The sequence below is a fragment of the Theropithecus gelada genome, chromosome 4 (assembly GCF_003255815.1).
Source record: "Theropithecus gelada isolate Dixy chromosome 4, Tgel_1.0, whole genome shotgun sequence".
Taxonomy (NCBI): Eukaryota; Metazoa; Chordata; class Mammalia; order Primates; family Cercopithecidae; genus Theropithecus; species Theropithecus gelada.
Window position 1 is genome coordinate 48,939,266 of NC_037671.1, and position 20,959 is coordinate 48,960,224.

Here is a 20,959-nt window from a genome sequence, read left to right on the forward strand (position 1 = left end):
GCAAAGGATACAAAGCAGGGTGCTATTTCATAGCGATATATGAGGGGCAGATAATAGGTGACAGATTCTCTTGGGAAAAAGTCACTCTTAAGAAGTTTTGATATTTGCTTACTGTGGTCAAGATAATACAGGGGGAACTGAAACTGTGGTTTGATTTATCTGAAGATATTTAAATGCTTTCTAAGCAAGCATATTAGACTCTGACAAATATGAGATAATAAATACATTGATCTAATACAATTCAACAAGAATTTATTTAACAGATAATAGTAGCTAAGATATAGTCCATTCCTTTAGACAGCAACCACAACAACAACGACAAAAACAAAAACAAGGAATCAGGGCAATATTAGTCACCAATTTCCTAATTTCTCACAGGATCCCATAAATTCAAACTACTGCCTATTGAAATACAGTACATATCATCAATAAGTTTTACCATTAAGATAATAAAGTGATTACTGTAGCAAACTTAAGATAAAGAATATAAAATATTGTTAACATGCCTTAAAACACTTAACACTTGTTTATTTAATTTTTATTTACCATCCATTCATAATCTCATTCACCCAAAGTTTCAAAAATATCCAGGAATATTTTGTTCATTTCAATGTATTTGTTTCATTATAGATACTGGGTACGCTTCAGCATATTTTTTAATTTGGTTGTTTGTTTTTGTGTCCCCCCTCCAGCCCATACTACTGGACCTCTAACAGAATGTTCACTGTCATTCTGTTTGAGTCTGAACTGCAGAATCTTGCCTTGGGCATTCCAGGATCCTGCTGAGATGGCAACGTGACTCAGGTAACTTCAACTTACCAAATCTCTTTATGCACGTGGGAAATTTTTTTTCACAGCTCCCATGCCCAGACTTTAACTTTTCCAGAAAGCTTCAGAATGGGGCTGACTCCGTCTGCTGCTCTTCCCTGTCTCCTGGGATCTCCATTAATAAAGGACCCTGGAGCTCACTCCTGAGGCCCACACTGACTTTGCCTGAGCCACTTGTTAAGTAACACAAACATCTCCTGGACCTTTTTCACCACTTTGTGATTCCATTCTCTCCCCTATCCTCTCAACGTCCTCTCGTTCTAATAATTGCAAATTGCACTGAAGGTTTTATCAAAATTCTAATGGGGAAGTATGAAAATTATAAGAAGAAAATCCATGTAGTTTATACAAAAATGTATGGAATGACTAAGGAGAAATTACTGCAAATATATTACAATGATTGTATTGGCTTATTTGCTCACCATAAAATAGAAATGCTAAACTGAATTAGAATTTAAAAGATTGGTGACAGACCAAGACTCTGTCTCAAAAAAAATAAATAAATAATTTAAAAGATTAAAATAATCTCTTAATAGCCTAGTTAGGTAGACTTCAGTAATCAACCTGACAGTGTTTGAAGTCCAATGTATAGCTTTCAATTTTTTATTTAAAACAAAAAGCAAGACTAAATCATATTAATGCATCTATTTACCTTACTAAGTTGTTCAGGTCCATTGTCCCATGAGTGCCTAAATTCTCCAGTTGTTCATGTAATTCTTCAGTCAGTTGCCCCGTAAATTGATGGAGATTGACAGTCCCCATTTTCCCTTTCAACATAATATAGAGTTTTTCATGCAGTGCTAAAAAGACATTCTTTGGAATTGATGCTATGAACAAAGAAAACTATTTTCAAAATAAGCAACGACTCCTTGAAACACACAGTCAATATATCTCTACTATTATTTGGTCAGCAGGGACTACAGCCAAAGTCCTCCCAGCACACAAGGTCACCTCCCGTAAATAAAAGTAGATAAAGACTCAACATATTCTCTGCCGAGTGTGGTGGCTCAAACCTGTAATCCCAGCACTTTGGGAGGCCGAGGCAGGTGGATCACTTGAGGTCAGGAGTTCCAGCCCAGCCTGACCAAACATGGTGAAACCCTGTCTCTACTAAAAATAGGAAAATTAGCTGGCTGTGGTGGGCACCTGTAATCCGAGTTACTGGGGAGCCTGAGGCAGAAGAATCACTTGAACCCACAAAGTAGAGTTGCAGTGAGCTGAGATCACACCACCGCACTCCAGCCTGGGCGACAGAGAGAGACTTTATCTCAAAACAAACAAACAAAAAAGATTCAATGTATTCTGTGAGATGGTGGAACTTTATTCACTTTAAGGGATAATCTATAAATGGATGATTAAGAGAGCTGGTATTTTCAACCCTTCTCCCTCCAAATCTATAGTCCAGATACATTAAAAACACATATTTTACATATCCCAGCATTTCAGAGGCTGTTCTGTCTGCTCAGAATGTTCTCTCCTTCGTTATACCCATATCTACTCCCACCCAATCCCACACACTTATACCTATGAGCTTTAAACTTATGCTGCACATTTCTATTTGTCCTTCAAGTGTCTTCTTGAATATTACTTCCACCAGGAGACCTTTCCTAACACCATGAATAGCTTTCAGCCCACTATTTTCTTTATATTAGTATTCATGTTCCCTCTACAACACACTCTCCTAATTAGAAATCGGGGTTTATTTTTTACTCATTCCTTTATATTTTTCTTTTACCTTGTTTTATTGACTTTGAAGTAACTTTTTCTTTAAAAAAAAATTTAGGTTCAGAGGGTACATGTGCAGGTTTGTTATATGAGTATATTGTGTTATGCTGAGGTTTGGGGCATGATTAATCCTATCACTCAGGTAATGAGCACAGTACTCAATAGTTTTTCAACCTTTGCCACCCGTCCCCCTCCCTCCAGTAGTCCCCTGTGCCCACTGTTGTCATTTTATTAAAGTAACTTTTTCAAAAAATAAGTTTTAATTTTGTATTTCATCGTGCTATTACGTGTAAGTTACATTTTGTGTAAGTTAATGAAAAACAGTTTTTAGATTTCCTGAGCATACATCTTCTCTATGGTTGGGAAATATACGGGAGGAATGGGAAGCTGACTTAAGAATAAATATTAATATATTTCATCTGTTCAACAGAAATATTTAAGCATGAAAGTCCCCAGAGGAGGCCCAGGTGAAAAAAACTCAATCATTTCCATACACCTCTGTTAACTTAGCAAATTTTTCTAAAGGGATATGTGACTCTACAGATCAAAGGCCTTCAAAAACTTTCTATTATTTGATCTGAAATTCCATAGTCCAAGTATCAAGAAGTACCAAATAATCAAAGAATTTCACCAACAAGTTGTGATATCATGCATGCAAGAAGAAAGATATATATATATAATTCTATTGATTACTGGTAGTTTTTAAAACAAACTTTCTTATCTTAATGGTAAGAAATGCACAAAAGGTTACATGAAAAGGAACCAAAGAAGAAAAAAGGCAGAAAGAAGTCACAGAGAATAGAAGCAAGCAAAAACATTGTGAAAGCACAAAAAAGAACCAGACACAAAATGAACCAGCTCTGCATTCCAGGGAGGACACGTGGCCCCAGTACACACATTTGCAGCCTAGGAAGAAATGAAGGCAGACAGCCATACTGGAAGCATGCTGACTGTACAATCTGGCAGTCTCTGAAGACAGAGGATTTGTGAAAGGGCAAGTCAAGCTCCCACTTACCATAACAGCCCTACAAAATATGTCAGGAAATGCCACTGTAAAGGGTTTACTAAGCCATGGAATTCTAGTTTCAGGGACTGAATAGCATGTAATCAGTCCAAGAGCTGTAGCCTGTAGAACACTGTACACACAGCGGTGGAACAGAATTAGTGACATCTTGGAAGCTGTAACATGATACAGATTCCAAATACTCTCTAAAGAAAACATCAATGAGGTAACCTTATCACTTTCACGTGTCTAATTCAAATCTAAATGTATGAGGCTGCCATTCATTTGCGTTTCAATGGCCAAACTCTTTTACCTGTAACTCTTTCCTCTTCTACCCATACCTCAAGAATAAAATAATGGACCCTCATCATTCTTGATAGAGGAGTGAGGATGTAATTTTTACCTAAAACTACTCCTGGATTCCAATGTTGGATTTCGAATGGACTATCTAAAAATATTCTTTACCTGTATGATAAACGATATTTTGCACTGCTAGTTCAAAATCTACTTTTTTGGATTTTAGAAACACATTAATTCCTTCTTCTTCAGTAACAAAGGTCATTCGGTTTCCCATAGCAAAGACTGTAAATATTGGTCCATACTGAAATAAAACAAACACAGATTATATTAGTAAGCATTTCTAAGCCATGTTTAAGCCCTTTCTCCTCACTCAAGAATCCTAATGTTGAAGTTACAGTAAAGAGACAAATTATTATATTTGGTAATTAGTTATAAATTCTGATTGTTTTAGTCAGATCTGAATTATATAAATTTTAATTTGCTCTGTCCTGATATGTAATGTTCCCTTTGATCATTTTATTGCCTATTTGTAGCTTCCTTTCTTGTAGTATGAAATAAGTAGAAAATAATAATTATAAATAATTAAAAATTATATCAACATTGTGACATTTAAACATTGTTTTCAAGATATTAGTAGACTTATAAGCAACCTATAGCTGAATATTGTTCAACAAGAAAGTTCAAAAGTGCCAGCTGGTTTACAGGAAATCTATGGTTATTCAACAATGTCTTGCAATCCTATACACTTTCCTAATCTGTTCACTTTCCTAGTTTTCAAAATGACTATTTCTCCTGTAATGAAATTCACCTGTAATGACTATTTCAACCTACTCAGCCTCTCCACTCTGACATAGTGTCCCTGCCTTGTAACTCACTGGAAAAATGGAGCCATCAAGTAGCAGTTTCAGTTTCTCATTACTAAATCCTGCAAGGTATATACATTTGCACCCATTCTCCATCTGTTCCCTCCTCTTAACATGGATGGAAGTTCCTGCCCTTGTGAAATGTCAACACTTCTCCATTTGTGTTATGGATCCTACACTCTTGCCTTCTCTTTTCTACATTTATGCCTCTCTCTCCTACATCATTAATTTTCCCCTCTTTATCAGATCACTCTTAGCAACCTGTAAACATACTGTAGCACAGGGTTTGATATCAGGGGTCTATGACCTTGCTGGGAAAAAAAATATGTCATTCATCTTCATTGGCGTCTAAGTATAATTTATCCGTTTCTTCAATTATGAATGTGGGCAACAAACCACAATCTTTTCCATGACTCTGTCATCAAAATAAATCATCATACTTTCGTATTCCATTACAGTATTATACATATCTCAAGGCATAATTTATGCTCATCACTACTTCAGTATTAGTCATTTCTTTACCTCCCAAGAGATGGCACATGATTACTCCTGCAACACACTGTTGGGTAGTACTAGGCAACTTGCAGGCCCAAAAATCATTAAGCCACCAAAAAAATGAAGTCCCATTTTTGTACATTAGTGATCCAGACAGCTACATTGCTTTCTAACATTCCTATCTATAATTGTTTGTTAACCAGTACTTAGAAGAAGATTTATTTTCACTGTTAAAGTTTTGTTCAAATGAGAATTCTTAGCTTCCCATTAGTAGGTAACTTTTTGTAACATCTATAAGCACCTGGCCACAAGTGTAGACTAACCACATTCAAATACATTGAATCAGCAGTTGAGATAATTGTTGATGTGAGGCATTTAAAGTAACAGCAATATAACTGCAGAGTGAAAGATGGTCATGCACAGTGTTAGAAATTATGTAACAGGGTTTTTGTTGTTGTTGTTGTGTTGTTGTACTTGCTTTCCTTTTGTTCTTTTCTTGTATGCAACATCAGCAGCCTCAGTATTATGAAGTAAAGGCAGGCACACATGGTATGTTGTAGAAGTGGTGCTTGTATATTTTTTAAACTTTTTATTTAGAGATAATTGTAGATTAACATGGGGTTGTAAGAAATGTTACAGAGACAGCCTACATATCTATTACTGTTTTCCCAGTATTAACATCTTGCAAAACTATAGTACAGTATCACAACCAAGCTATTGACATTGATACAGTCAAGATGCAGAATATTTCCATCACCACAAAGATCTTAAATGATGCCCTTTTATAGCCACCCCCACTGTTTCTCCCACTCCCACCTTCTCCTTAATCCTTGGCAACACTCATCTGTTCTCCACTTCTATAACTTTGAATTTCACTATGTTATATAAATGGAAGTATGTAGTATACAATTTTTGGGGACTGGCTTTTCATTCAGCGTAACTCTCTGAATGTTCATCCAAATTGTGTGTATCAATCATTCACTCCTTTATATTTCTGAGTAGTATTCCACAGTGTGAATGTACGACAGTTTATTTAAACATTATGAAGGCTGGGCTAGACATGCCTATAATCTCACTGCTTTGGGGGTCTGAGGCAGGAGTATCACTTGAGCCCAGGAGTTTTTGAGGTTGCAGCGAGCTATGATTTGCACCACTGCACTCCGGCCAGGGCAACACAGCAAGACTGTCTCTAAAAATAAAAACAATAAAAATGAATAAGGTTGAAAGACAGTGAGTTTCTTTTCAGTTTGGCGCTATCACAAACATAAACATCCATATCTAGGTTTTTATGTAAACATTAAGTTTCTCTGTGATAAATTCCTAGAAGTGCAATTGCCAGGTCATATGGTTGGCTGTGTGTTTAGATGTTTAAGAAACTGGGAACGTGTTTTCTGGAGCGGCTGTACCATTTTATATTTCCACCATATGTATAAGTAATCCAGTTTCTCTGTATCCTTACCAACATTTGGTGTTGTTGCTATTTTTATCGTTGCCATTCTGATAGATATGTAGTAGTATCTCATGATTTTAATTTGCTTATCTCTAATGACTATTGATGTTGAACATATTTTCATGTGCTTATTTGCCATCTGAATATTCTCTTCATTGATACATCTTGTTTATGTCATCTGCCCATTTTCTAACTGGATTTTGTATTATACTGTTGAGTGTTGAGAGTTCTTTATATATTCTAGATATTAGTCCTTTGTTGGATATGTGGTTTGCAAATATTTTATCCCAGTGTGTAGCTTTTCTTTAACTCTTTTTAGTGAGCTCTTTTACAGAGCAAATGTTTTTAAATTTTGATGAGGTTCAATTTATCAGTTTTTCCTTTTATGAACTATCCTTTTGGTGTTAAGTCTAAGAGCTATTTTCTATTCCAAATTAGGAAGATATTCTTCTATATTTCTTTCTACAGGTTTTATATCTTTACGTTTTACATTTAACTCTGTTATCTATTTTGAGTTAATTTTGTATAAGATATAGGACTTAGGTAGAAATTCATTTTGTGTGTGTGTTGGGGGTGGTTCTTTGTTGTTTTGTTTGTTTTGGCTTACAGAGTCAAATTGCTCCATCACCATTTGTTTAAAAAAGCCATCTTTATTTCATTGAGTTGTTTCTGCACCTTTGCCAAAAATCAGTTGGCATACTTGAGTGGATCTACCTCTAGATACTCTACTTTGTTCCACTGATCTTTGTGTCTATCCTTCTGCCAGTACTACATCATCTTGATTAATAATAGGCCTTGAAATTGAGTGGAATGATTCCTCTCATTCTATTCTACTTTTTCAAAATTGTTTTATTTATTTTAGTTTCTTTGCCTTTCCATATAAATTTTAGAATAACCTTGTCTATATCTACAGCAAATCTTGCTGGGAATACTATTTGCATCAAACCTGGATATCAGTTTGGAGGAAACTGACATTTTTAATATGTTGACTTTTCCAATCAGGAACACAGTATGTGTCTCTCTTAAGACCTTTGATTTTTTTTCATCAATGTTTTGTGGATTTTAGCATACAAGTTCTATATGTTTTGTTAGATTTATACCTAAATATTTCTTGAGTTATTATAAATGTTAATGTATTTTTAACATAGGGATTTTCTACATAGACAATCATGTCATCTGCAAATTAAGACAGTTTTATTTCTTATTTTCAAATCTATATGTATTTTATTTTCTTACTTTATTGCACAGGCTAAAATTTCCAGCACTATACTGAATAAGAGTTGTGACAACAGAGATCTTTGTTTTGTTCCCAATCACATGGAAGTATTTAGTCTTTAATCATTTAAGTGTCCTGTTAACTGAAGGATTTTTGTAGATGTCCTTTATAGAGTTAGGAAATTTCCCTCTATTCCTTATCATGAATGGATATCAGGAATGGATATCGAATTTTGTCAAATGCTTTTTCTGCATCAATTATGTACCTTTTCTTCTTTAGCTTGTTAATACAGCAGCTTACGTGGATTGACAGACTTCACTTGGTAATTCATCTTATATATTGATAAATTTTATTTGCTGATATTTTGTTATTTTTGCATCTATTAATATATTCATAAGTAATATTTGTCTGTAGTTTTCTTCTGTACTATCTGTGGCTTGATATCAAGGTAATGCCAACTTCATAAAATAGACTGGGAAATGTTTCTATGTCTTCCACTTTCTGGAAGAAATAGTATAGAACTCATAGTTAATTCTTTTTTAAACATTTGGTATAGTTTTCCAATGACACAATCTGGGCCTAGAGAATTCTTTTTGGGAGGTTATCAAATTACAAATTCAATTTTCTTAATAGTGTAGGGCTATTAAAATTATGTATTGTATATTGGATAGTTTTGTTAGAATATGTTTTTCTAGGAATTAATCCATTTTATGTAACTTGTTAAATTTATGTTTGTAGAGTTATTCATAGTATTTTCTTATCATTCCTTCTGATGTCTGCAGTGATATTCCCTGTTTCATTCAAACATTGGTCATTTTTGTTTGCTCTATCAGTCCTGCATGAAGTCTGGCAATGTTACTGGTCTTTTCAAAAAACCAGTTCTTTCTTTCATTGATTTTCCTTATTTTATTTTTTTAATTTTCAACTTCATTGATTTCTGTTCTTTACTATTTCCTTCCTTCTGCTTTATTTGGGCTTATTTTACTCTTTTTTAGAAGGAGATGATTCTTGAAAGTTTATCAATTTCAGATTTTTCTTTTCTAATTAATATAAGCACATAGTGATAGAAATTGTGATACGTTATATTTTTATTTTAATTTGGTTCAATCTATCTTTTATTTTTCAAGAGACTGGGTTAAAATATAAAGACTCTGAAAAATTGAAAGGGATAGAAAAATATGTATCACCCAAACAGTATCCAAAACAAAGTTGGTACAGCTTTAATAATATAAGAGAAAGTAGATTTTAACTCAACATAGATGACTACAGGTAAGACTTCAAATATCACTTAGAGTGGCTTAAAGGAGGTGCCCTTCCCAAGAGCTGTTTAAGCAGACAAACTGCAGAAGTTGTCTAATTTACTTATTTTAATGTAGGGAACTTTGTCTTTTTGGGGGCTGCTTGACATTTAGATCCTATGCCCACATTTTCAGAATTTCACATTCTACACCTGTTGGTGGGAGGTAGACACCATTTCCCTCATTAGAACCTGAAAAATAATGATGCTTTATTGAGCCAATATTTTTCCAACAATTTACTTAAACTATTTATTGAATATTTTTATAAAATACTGAACTTCAGCCTAGTATACTTTGGGACATTGTGTTTTCAAATAATGTTTCCATTGTATCAACAAATACATACTTGTAGATAGCTGCAGATTGTCTATACTATTAGGTGTTTAAAAAAAACTCTCTTAGTCAGAGTGCCAGAAATTTTATCAATGTCTCATGCGTAAAAAATGGTAAATTCTAATCAACAAAAGACAGATATAACCAGGTAATTTGAAGCATAAACAAAATCCTCTGTCTCAATTATAAAGTACAAAGTATCAGGTTTGCAATATGAGTTTTTCTTTTGTAATAGAATTTCGTAACTAAAGATTGGGTTCTAGCCATCTCAAGGCTCAACTCGGGTAGTAGTATTCACTATGAAGCTGACACGGTTGGTGGCAGAATTTAGTTTTTCACAGGCTATTGGATTGAAGACCTTTGATTTTTACTGGGGCTGGCCAGGACCTCCCTCTATTTCTTGCCTTGTAGGCCTCTCTATAATGACAGCTCTCATCATCAAAGAGTGTAAACTAGGAAGGCAATTGAGTCTGTTATCAAAATGAAAGCCCTAATCACAGAAGTAACATCAGATCACTTGTGCCATATTCTGTTCATTAGAGGTGAGTCACTAGGTTTTGTTGACACTCAAAAGGAGGTGATTACACAAGGGAATCATTGTAGGATCATCGCAGGTTATCTTAGAAATCTGACTACCCCATGTCTGTCGATGAGGAAACTTATTAAATAAATGCAGCCATATCCATGCATCTTCAAAGAAAAGAATTAGGAGTTCTATATGGTACTAATATGTAAAGAGTAAATACCTATTGACGCCGGGCGCGGTGGCTCACGCCTGTAATCCCAGCACTTTGGGAGGCCGAGGCGGGCAGACCACAAGGTCAGGAGATCGAGACCACAGTGAAACCCCGTCTCTACTAAAAATACAAAAAATTAGCCGGGCGCGGTGGCGGGCGCCTGTAGTCCCAGCTACTCAGGAGGCTGAGGCAGGAGAACGGCGTGAACCCGGGAGGCGGAGCTTGCAGTGAGCCGAGATCGCGCCACTGCACTCCAGACTGGGCGACAGCGCGAGACTCCGTCTCAAAAAAAAAAAAAAAAAAAAAAAAAAAAAAAAAAAAAAACCTATTGACAAAGCAACAGTGTGAATAATATGACATATTTTGCTTATAAGGTGGAAAATAATTCCATAATTCTATCTGCTTGTATACAGTTAAAGAAACTATGAAACAACATATAAGAAACGAATTACAGGGTTGCCAAGGTTGGGAGTGAGGAGTGAGAACTAGGTGGACGGGAAACAGAGGTTGAAGGGACTTTTCCTGTAGTTTTTATATTTACAATTTTTTGAACCATATAAATACATAATCTATTCAAAGATTAAATAAAAATAATAGGAAGATTTTTTTGTGGTCACCAAAGTTGTCTCTTTTCAGTATTCTAGAGGGGCATGAGAAGCTGAGAGTATTAGCTAATGATGGAATTTTAGAAGTTTTTTCTTGAAGGTTCAATATGCCATAAGTAGTGTCTTATGCGGTTGCCATTTAGATGCAATTTCGCATCAAGTCTACTGAGTACCTGTTGCAGCCACTGCAAAAACTCAGAATGGAACCTCCCACCCAAGATTTGGTTTGGATGTCAAGACAGTGACTACATTTACACACACACACACACACACACCCTGAGAGGGTATGAAGAGGTTTATTTCATACATAATGAGACTTCTCTGGGGAAAGTAGGGCAGTCCTCTCAAGCTGATCTGAAAATGATTTGAGAAAACAGTGAAAAGAGACAGGTCTTACGGTTTTATTATGGTTAGGGGGTAGGCTGGTGTGAGCCTTCCTGCATGAAGGTTGGGGTTTGTGCTATTTGAATCTCTCCTGGCACCAATGGTGGGAGCACCCTGGCTTTTTTTTTTTTTTTTTTAATCATACTGCCCAGAGGCAAGGGTGAACCTTAAAAGCTTTTAGTAGTAAAACATCAAATAAAGCAGTCGTATTCTTTTTTTAAAGAGACAAGGTCTTGCTCTGTTGCCCAGGCTGGAGTGCAGGGGCTCAGTCATAGCTTACTGGAACCTGGAACTCCTGAGCTCGAGCAATCCTCCCGACTCAGCCTCCGGAGTAGCTGGGACTACAGGCATGTGCCACTGGACCAGGTTAATTTTTTTTATATTTAGTTTTTGTAGAGATGACGTCTTGCTATATCTCCCGGGCTGGTCTTAAATTCCTGGCCTCAAGCAATCCTCCCACCCCTGCCTCCCAAAGTGTTGAGATTACAGGTGTGAGCCATGGAGTCCAGCAATAACTTGTTTTGTTTAGTCAGGATAGCAACAGAGACCTCAGAAATATTTAGCCTTCTGACACAAGCTTGTAAAAAAAATTCCTTAAAAATTATCAAAATTATATGCATAAAGAAGGCTGTGGGAGACAAAGGAGTATTTCTTTAGGAGATATAATTTTTTCATCTATCAGACAAGCAAAAATTGCAAAGAATTATGGCATTCAGTGTGGCCCAGGATATGAGAAGTTAGGCAATTCCTTACAGTCAATGGAAAATAAAAATTGCATATTCATACACCATTTTCCAAAGGTAACACCTTCATATAAACAATTTCAATGTGCATGTCCTTTGACTCAGCAATTCTACTCCTAGAAATGTATTCTGAGTAAACAATCAGATAAATGCAAAATGTACAACCACACAATCAATACATGCACACACACATGCAAGAATGTTCACTGGAGCATTGGTTGAGAGAAAGAAAAAAGGTTGGCAGCAACCTATAAACCCAACTATTGAGATTTAAGTAAACTAGTGTATCCTCCTATGACAAAATATAGCCATAAAAGGAAGATTCAAAGTATTTCATGATACAGGAAAGTTATCAACATTATATGTTAAAGTCGAAAGGACATAAAAGAGTATTACACTATTATTCCATTGTTGTTCATTAAATAGTTGTAAATACATAGGAAAAAGGCCAAAATAATATAAATACACTAAATTTTTACAGTATTTCTGGTGTGATATGCTGGGTTATTTTTATTTTCATCTTAGTTCTCTTTAATTTTCTATACCTTTTTTACTAAATTGGAATCTCAGAGATTTTGAAGGTAAATGATCAGTGGCAAAATAATGCTACTACGTATAAATTCATTCTACAAATTAGGCTAACCAGAAGGAAAACGGGTGACCACAGAAAGTATTATAATTCATAAGAATAATGATAATTAATATGGTACAAATTTATTAGACAATCAAATATCATAAAATCTTTGTGACTGGAAATTGAATAAAAGACTTAAATTGAATTAACTTAAAAGACATTAATAGAGGTCTGTTCCTTAAAGTGCTCAGACATTTAAAAGATACTTTCAAAACAAAAACATCTAGTACAAGGAGGATTACTAGTCTCCTCAGGCCGTAGTGAAAATGGAGCACATCATCATCAAATAACAACGTCAGCTAAAAATACAGAGCCTGTTTATTTTGTATGAACCAACTGTGCAAGCAATTTGTGCAATACTTTGGTGTTAACTCCGATTTGGATACGAATTACTCATTTTCACAAACTTAAATTGGATTACACTTTATCTTTCCCAATTACTGCAAACATTTACTGAACACGTATACATTTGGAACTTCGATGAAGTAAAAACATGAAAAGTTAATCTCTACTTCCAAAAATGTAGATGCACGCTGCAATTGTATGTCATTTCTTTCGCAAAATTTTGCACAGAATACTGCTGTTAATTGTTAGTAGAGGATTTCAGAAATGACTAGATCCTTTAGTTGAGGCAAGCAGGTATGTTCCCCGTGTTCTAGCACTGCACTTAGGAGCCAATGAAAGAAAATTTTAAAAAGAAAGCAGTGTCTACTCTGGACACCCCGCCTGCCACGACCACATACCTTGATTCTTGCTTTCTCTATAAATTCTAGAGGGGCTTTCCCAAACTCAAATCCAACTCCAATCCAAGGAATCCAGCCCCTGATGCACGGGGGTCTACGCAAATTCTTCCGCTGAAGGAGTAAGAACAGAGCAAGGCAACTCAGGATTATAATCACTGTTGGGAACATTAGTTCCATGTTTTTGTCCAGCACCTTCCAGAATCAGAGAAGTGTGAAATAGTCCTGCCGTCCTGGCACTTGCTTCTTTTTTACGGGCTACGGAACCTGCCGGGACTCCCAATCTTTCTGCTGCAACTTTTGCAGCTCTCCTTCGTAACTGTAGCTTCCTTTCTCTGTCCCAATTTTTAGGTGATTTTTGCATTGTCGTTCCCTCCCACCTCCACTTCTCTTTGAATCTCAGCCAGCGCGGAAAAAATGCAGGGAGGGGCAGGGCAGGGCTAGGACTGACGGGCTAGAACTAGTCGCGTTGCTATGGAGACCGGGGGCGGAGCCGCAGCGGGCCCCGCGGCCGGCCAATCAGAGACGTCGCGGAGCCGGGCGGACTACATTGCCCAGTAACCTCCTGGGCTCCGCTGTGTTTTCCTATTCTGGGGTGCAGGGGGCAGCTGAACCACTCCAGCCTGGGACTGCTAGGAAGGTTGCGGGTCCGCCCGGCCGAGCCGAACGAGGAAATGGTCCTCACCCGGCCACTCGCCGGTTGAAAAGGGGCCGCCCTGGCAGGGAAGCGGCAGCCGCGGCGCGGTGCAGCGGCGAGAAGGGGTGCGTTTTCGCCTTGCCGTGCTGCTGAATGTCCGTCCCGGAGGAGGAGAGGCTTTTGCCGCTGACCCAGAGATGGCCCCGAGCGAGCAAGTTCCTACTGTCCGGCTGCGCGGCCACCGTGGCCGAGCTAGGTACCCGGCTGCCCACGCCTGGGCCTCCCGGGCCAGTGGCAAGCGCCGCGCTGGGGGAGGGAGCGCGGGCGGCTTGGCGCCCGGCAGTGCGCATCGGAGAGGTCGCCCCTTCCACGCCCGCCTGGCGGAGGTGGTGGTGGAGGCCAGGCCCGCGGTGGGAGGAGGAGGGATTGAGGTCTCCACGGCCTTTTCCTTCTAATCTCGTCTAATGCTTCCCTTAGGCATGTGCTGTGGTGCTTGAATGTTGTACTTTGAGAAGCCTCGCCAGCTGTCATTCCTCTGTAGGAATCATTTTCCTTTTCATGAGGATGACCTTTTTAAAAACGTAATCTGTTTTCCATCGTTACTGAGATAATCTCTGTGGTTTATAGTGTTACACAGCCACACTGTCATTATCTTGTGGGTCCAAGTTGTGGACCTACCTTGTGGGACTTCCGTTATTAACCTGCCACTCACAGAGCATTGACTTAAGCATCCGCCAGTTACTTGACCTCTCTGAGTGTAATTCATCTATACTGTTTGCCTTGCAGGATTCTGAGAAGTCAGTAATATATGATTGCTAAACCCAAGGCAGGACACCAATTAGTTGCGACATTTTTATAATTACTACAATACCAGGGACTGTGGATATATATTTGAAAAGACCCAGTTCTGACCTTCTTACAGGCTGCTGGGGAGACAGAGAAAGAGAATTATAATGTTCTACTTGTTATAATGAAGATATTAGGTGTCATAAAAGCATAGAAGAGCAGCCACATCTGCCTAAATGAGTCAGAAAAAACTTTAAGAGGCCATCTAGAGCGGAATGATGATGCCCTTGAATGAGCAAGTAGCGTTTATTCCAAGGATTTTGTGAGTAGTGTACTCATGTGTTTCCTGTGAAGCCTTAACTGTGTATTTTAAGATTACCCTTATATTTTCTTGCCTGTTACAAAAAAATAAAAAGAACAGTTCTGATGCGTTATCATTTGTAAATGTTAGTTGGTCCTATTTTAAGAGTTTATTTTTTAATTCTAGCATAGCCAGCCATGATCGGTTGTTTTGTGCTCTTCCATTTTGCCTTTTAGCCCCTCTATTTTTTAATGTCTCTCCTTTAGAAAATGATGGAGAATTTTTAATTTTCATTGTTTTTACTGAAATAAAATTCATCAGCTTAAAAAGATCTAAAAGCAGATTGCTGAATGATATTTCCAGGTTTTATTTTTAACTGATATGTCCCCCCTGCAACTCAATGGCTTTTATACAGGACTGTTCCTCGTTAAAAATTCATGGAGAGAGTGGTGTGGGGAGAGTGGATGGAAATCAAAATGTGGGATGGTTTTAAGTACAAATCACTTCAGGAACCTGAAGCATCATTTAGGAAACCAGCAAGAAAATAAAACTTATTTTGAAAGACATAATCTGTATAATATGGAGAATCCTATTAAGATTTTTCAGGTTTCATATGTCAATAAAACATTGTTTGAAGTCTATGCAAGCTACTTCTGTTCTAGGGAAACTGTCAGCAAGATGCTAACTTTTCCAAAAACCAGTGGTAAGATTTAATATTCACTTCCCTTCCCCACATTGTTTTCTCTTGGAAAAGGTATACTAAGGTTTTGTGTCGGGTGGTGGTCATTGAAAAGTCTCATATAATGTGAGTAATGTTCATGAAGTTGTCTGAACGTCATTATTTTAATTATTCAGGACAGTTTCTTTATAAAGTTATGAGCTTTATCTTCCTTATGTAGGCCATGTAGCTTAACTGTATTAAAGTAAAAGGCCTATCTCTAATTTAAAATTTAAAACCAAAAAATTTTTCCAAAATACAGTTAGTACTTGTAAGGAGGCCATGAGTAGGCCTTGCATATAATTTAGTGCTGGAAAAATAATTCCATATATGCTTTAATTGAAAGAATATTGAGCTTGTGACCCTTGCATATAAAAGACAACATTATAAACTCCATTACATCTTCTGCATCTCAAACATCATGTCAGTGATTCATCTGCATGTGAACATCATCCATGAAATTATAGAATTCAGCTTCCTCTAGCATTTATTGTAGTACATAAGAATATATAGTGCAGTATTCTAATGTTACATTAGATCTCAAATAATCATGGCTGCAGTCAAGAGGATGGTACAGAATATGGATAAATTATTTCCCATTGAAAAGCAAAAATTAATGACTAACAGATATTAAAGTGAAATTTCTGAATAGAAAGAACCCAAGGCTTGTCATTTTTATTTTATTTTATTTTATTTTATTTTATTTTATTTTATTTTATTTTTGCCAGTGGTACGAGATGCTCTTGCGTAGTGATTCTTAAATTTGGAACTGTGTGAGAATCAAGTTTCTAAACTCTCTTCAACCTACTGAATTAGAATCCATGGGCATGGGGCTAGGAAATTTCTAATTTTTAAAATCTCCCTAGCTGATTCTGTTATATTCTAAAATTTGAGAACAACCAGTCTTGGGAAAATATTACTCCTATAATTTTAGATTTTTGTTTGTTTCTCTGAATGTTGTGGGTTTTTCCCTGCATTTGTGTTTTTGTTAGCAACCTTTCCCCTGGATCTCACAAAAACTCGACTCCAAATGCAAGGAGAAGCAGCTCTTGCTCGGTTGGGAGACGGTGCAAGAGAATCTGCCCCCTATAGGGGAATGGTGCGCACAGCCCTAGGGATCATTCAAGAGGAGGGCTTTCTAAAGCTTTGGCAAGGAGTGACACCGGCCATTTACAGACACGTAGGTATTTATCTTGATTCTAGCTGGTAAGTTTGTTATGAGTTATGTGTTTGTCTCCTGTGCTTTTCTGTTTGTCCAAAAACAAGCTAGTTTTTTTCTCCTACCGATGCAATAACTGAACACATACAGCACATAGTCTTATTATTATTTATTTATTTATTTATCTATTTTATTTATTTATTTTTTGAGAGTTGCACTCTATTGCCCAGGCTGTAGTGCAGTGGTGCCATCTCGGCTCACTGCAACCTCCACCTCCCAGGTTCAAGCAATTCTCCTGACTCAGCCTCCCGAGTAGCTGGGACTACAGGTGCATGCCACCACACCCAGCTAATTTTTTTTCTTTTTTCCTTTTTTTTTGTTTTGAGAGAGTCACTCTCTGTTGCCCAGGCTATAGCACAGTGGTGTGACCTCAGCTCACTGCAACCTCCATCTCCCAGGTTCAAGCAATTCTCCTGCCTCAGCCTCCTGAGTAGCTAGGATTACAGGCGCACACCACCACACCTGGCTAATTTTTGTATTTTTAGTAGAGATGGGGTTTCACCACGTTGGTCAGGCTAGTCTTGAACTCTTCATGAAATTTTTGTATTTTTAGTAGAGACAGGGTTTCACCATATTGATCAGGCTGGTCCAAAACTCCTGACCTCAGGTGATCCACCTGCCTTGGCCTCCCAAAGTGCTAGGATTACAGGCATGAGCCAATGTGCCTGGCCAGAACACATACAGTCTCTTAAGAAGAAAAAAATTAACTACCAATTATTATTAAGAAGTTACTGTCCTAAATTTTTAGAAACGCATACTCACGTATTTAGGGATGAACTGTCATGAAGTCTGTAAACCACTTTAAAATATTAATTAAGCAAAAAACAATGAAGCAAGCCAGGTATGGTGGCTTATGCCTATAATCCCAGCAGTTTGGAAAGCCAAGGCAGGATAATTGCTTGAGTCCAGGAGTTCGAGACCAGCCTGAGCAAGATGGCAAGACCCTGTCTCTACAAAGAGTAAGAAAATTAGCCAGGCAAAGTGGCACATGACTGTAGTCCCCACTACTCAGGAGGCTGAAGTGTGAAAACACCTCGAACCCAGGAATTCAAGATGGCAGTGAGCTTTGATCCTGCCACTGCACTCCAGCCTGGGCAACAACACAAGACCCCATCTCTAAAAGAATTAAATTGGGCCGGGTGCTGTGGCTCACGCCTGTAATCCAGCACTTTGGGAGGCACAGGCGGGTAGATCACGTGAGGTCAGGAGTTCGAGACTAGCCTGGCCAACATGGTGAAACCCTGTCTCTACTAAAAATACAAAAATTAGCTGGGCATGGTGGTGCATTTCTGTAGCCCCAGCTACTCAAGAGGCTGAGGCAGGAAAATCGCTTGAACCCAGGAGGTGGAGGTTGCGGTGAGCCAAGATCATGCCATTGCACTCCAGCCTGGGTGACAAGAGTGAAACTCTGTCTCAAAAGAATACAAAATAAATTTAAAACGTTAGACAATTAAGGAATTAAGGAAATATGGCAGAAATGTTAGTGGTTGATAAATCTCAATAGGTAGAGATAGAGGGAGTTATATATTATTTACTCTTCAGTGTTTGAAAATTTTCTTAATAAAAATTTGTATAGGTTTAAGAAAGAAAAAATGAATAGCTGATATCATTTTTCTTCACTTAAGAACTTTAAACACATTTAAATTTTTCATATTTTTTGAAAATTAACATATATTTATTACAGTGCCAAATCTCATGAGTCTCTGTCTCATAATCTAAGACCAGGCTACTCTGAAAGAGAACAGAATTCACTGCCTAATCCAACACTGGCTATAGTGTAAATGCAACACAGGTGATTTTTGCCCCGGTTCCAAGGCTACCTAACTAGCTGTGTGGGCCTTAGTCACCCTTAAAGGAAGATGGTTGCAACTATGCCAGTGAGAACATTTTTCTGCTCTGCTTTCACAGTGACATTCACAAGAGGAGGACTTGACTTTTTAGCTTGTGTACAGGAGAATATAAAATTGGCTTTAAAGGAGGTAGGATAGGTTTGGCATTTTTCTCCTCATAATGTTTCCTGAAGCATGAAAGGATCCTTGATCAGAAAAGTGCTCAGTTCTAATTTCTGATAATTGCTGGCTTAATATTTTTAAAGACTCAGTTCTCCAGATGAGTAAGTTAGGGTGTATCATCAAAAACTTTCTAGAATTGTGTGCAGAGACTGTTACTGGTTTTGCAAGTTGTATATTTTTGAGTATCTTAAAATATTTCATCAACTTTCTAAAACATTAAGAAAAGCTCTCTATACAAATACCATGTGTTGATTTTAATTATTTTGTTTTCCATCGTTTTAAAAATATTTTCTCCTTTGCATCCCATTATTATTTTGAGTTTCATTTCCTTTCATTTGTAGTTTGTTGTTCATTGTATTGTTTTACAGCTAAGATTCATTTCATATGTTTGATACTTGGCTGAAAAATTACAATAAATTCTCCAATGAAATTATGTATCTTTATGTAATGAAAATACCTGCTGTGCACCAAGGTATGTACTAGGGCACCTGGGGTAAGTAAAACAAACACACAGAGCCTGCCTAGAGAAGCTCATGGTCTGATGGAAAGATAAGCAAGAAAAGTTAATTTCTAATCAATATGATCAAAAGGTCAGAGAGCACTTTCTGAAAAACATGTTTTTGAGTTGAGTCCTGAAAGACAAGGACATGTTAGTAAAGCAGAGAAGGGAGAATTCATTTTGGAAAGATCAGACAGTGTGTGGGAAGGCAAGAGTCTGAAAAGAACATGCCCCATTTGGAGAAGCATCAAGAAACCCACATGTCAGAAGCATCGGCCCCATGAGACAAAGACACAGCTAGAGAGATTGACTAGGCCATGTTGGAATGTCCTTTTATTTTATATAGACATAAGCATATAGATACATGTAGCCAAAGTTACCTTTTTAATGATCTTTTTTACACAGTGTATTCCGGAGGTCGAATGGTCACATATGAACATCTCCGAGAGGTTGTGTTTGGCAAGAGTGAAGATGAGCATTATCCCCTTTGGTAAGTTTTGTTTTGAAAATAACATGCTGTTGCCCCAAATGCCTTAATGTTTATTAGGTTTATGTAAAATTGTACATTTGTACCCAAATTGCCTTAAGTTATGGACTTAAAATAATAAATAATTACAATATAAGTCCAGATAATTAAGCATTTACTGCACATGGTATACAGACATACATGTACATACATATATAAAGTGCATATAGAGAGATATTTAATATTTTACTGTTGAAAGAATTCTTATGGAGTACCTTTTTATTTCTCTTTTTGTTAAGAACTCTCGGCTTTAGAGTCAGTCAGGGATGGGCTCAAATTCCTGCTCTACTACTGTATAACCTGGACAAACTGCTTCACCTTTTTTATCTTCAGTTTTCGCAGCTATAGAAGTAACACTAACCATTAAGTGTTTTTATAAGACTAGGTGAGATGATTAATGTAAGTGTATATTATTTAACAGAAACTGAAAAAATCGGTTACTATAAATAATATACATAGAGTGCCTATAAATAAATAGAAATATAGAAAACACAGGCTGGGCACGGTGGCTCATGCCTGTAATCCCAGCATTTTAGGAGGCCAAGGTGGGCGGATCACCTGAGGTCAGAAGTTCGAGACCAGGCTGGCCAACGTGGCAAACCCCTGTCTCTACTAAAAATACAAAAAATTAGCTGGGTGTGGTGGTGGGGGCCTGTAATCCCAGCTACACAGGAAGCAGAGGCAGGAGAATCGCTTGAACCCGGGAGGCGGAGGTTGCTGTGAACTGAGATTGCACTATTGCACTCCAGGCTGGGCAACAGAGCAAGGCTCTGTCTCAAAAAATAAAAAATAAAAATAAAAATTTTTTTTTTTTTTTTTTTTAATTTTTTTTTTTTTTTGAGACGGAGTCTCGCGCTGTCGCCCAGGCTGGAGTGCAGTGGCGCAATCTCGGCTCACTGCAAGCTCC

General features: G+C 37.4%; 2 protein-coding genes across 7 annotated transcripts in view; one reads left to right on the plus strand and one right to left on the minus strand.

Annotated features, from left to right (window-relative positions):
- The window catches only part of LOC112623818 (24-hydroxycholesterol 7-alpha-hydroxylase), a 105,046-nt gene extending 91,259 nt beyond the window's left edge, over positions 1-13,787 (minus strand). Inside the window, exons 1-3 of one of the 2 annotated variants that reach the window (XM_025384492.1) lie at positions 13,358-13,787; positions 4,022-4,157; positions 1,481-1,595 (exon numbers count right to left, since the gene is read on the minus strand). In XM_025384492.1, the coding sequence (XP_025240277.1) occupies positions 1,481-1,595; positions 4,022-4,157; positions 13,358-13,534 (428 nt within the window). In that variant the 5' untranslated portion in view covers positions 13,535-13,787. Of the gene's footprint in view, positions 1-1,480; positions 1,656-4,021; positions 4,158-13,357 lie in introns of both variants that reach the window. The other variant, XM_025384491.1, reaches the window with a different exon arrangement.
- An 84-nt stretch (positions 13,788-13,871) lies between these two features.
- Positions 13,872-20,959, plus strand: part of SLC25A27 (solute carrier family 25 member 27) — a 25,075-nt gene continuing 17,987 nt past the window's right edge. For all 5 annotated transcript variants that reach the window (XM_025383213.1, XM_025383212.1, XM_025383215.1 and 2 more), the window contains exons 1-3: positions 13,872-14,247; positions 16,789-16,980; positions 19,932-20,016. In XM_025383213.1, the coding sequence (XP_025238998.1) occupies positions 14,145-14,247; positions 16,789-16,980; positions 19,932-20,016 (380 nt within the window). In that variant the 5' untranslated portion in view covers positions 13,872-14,144. The remainder of the gene's footprint in view (positions 14,248-16,788; positions 16,981-19,931; positions 20,017-20,959) is intronic.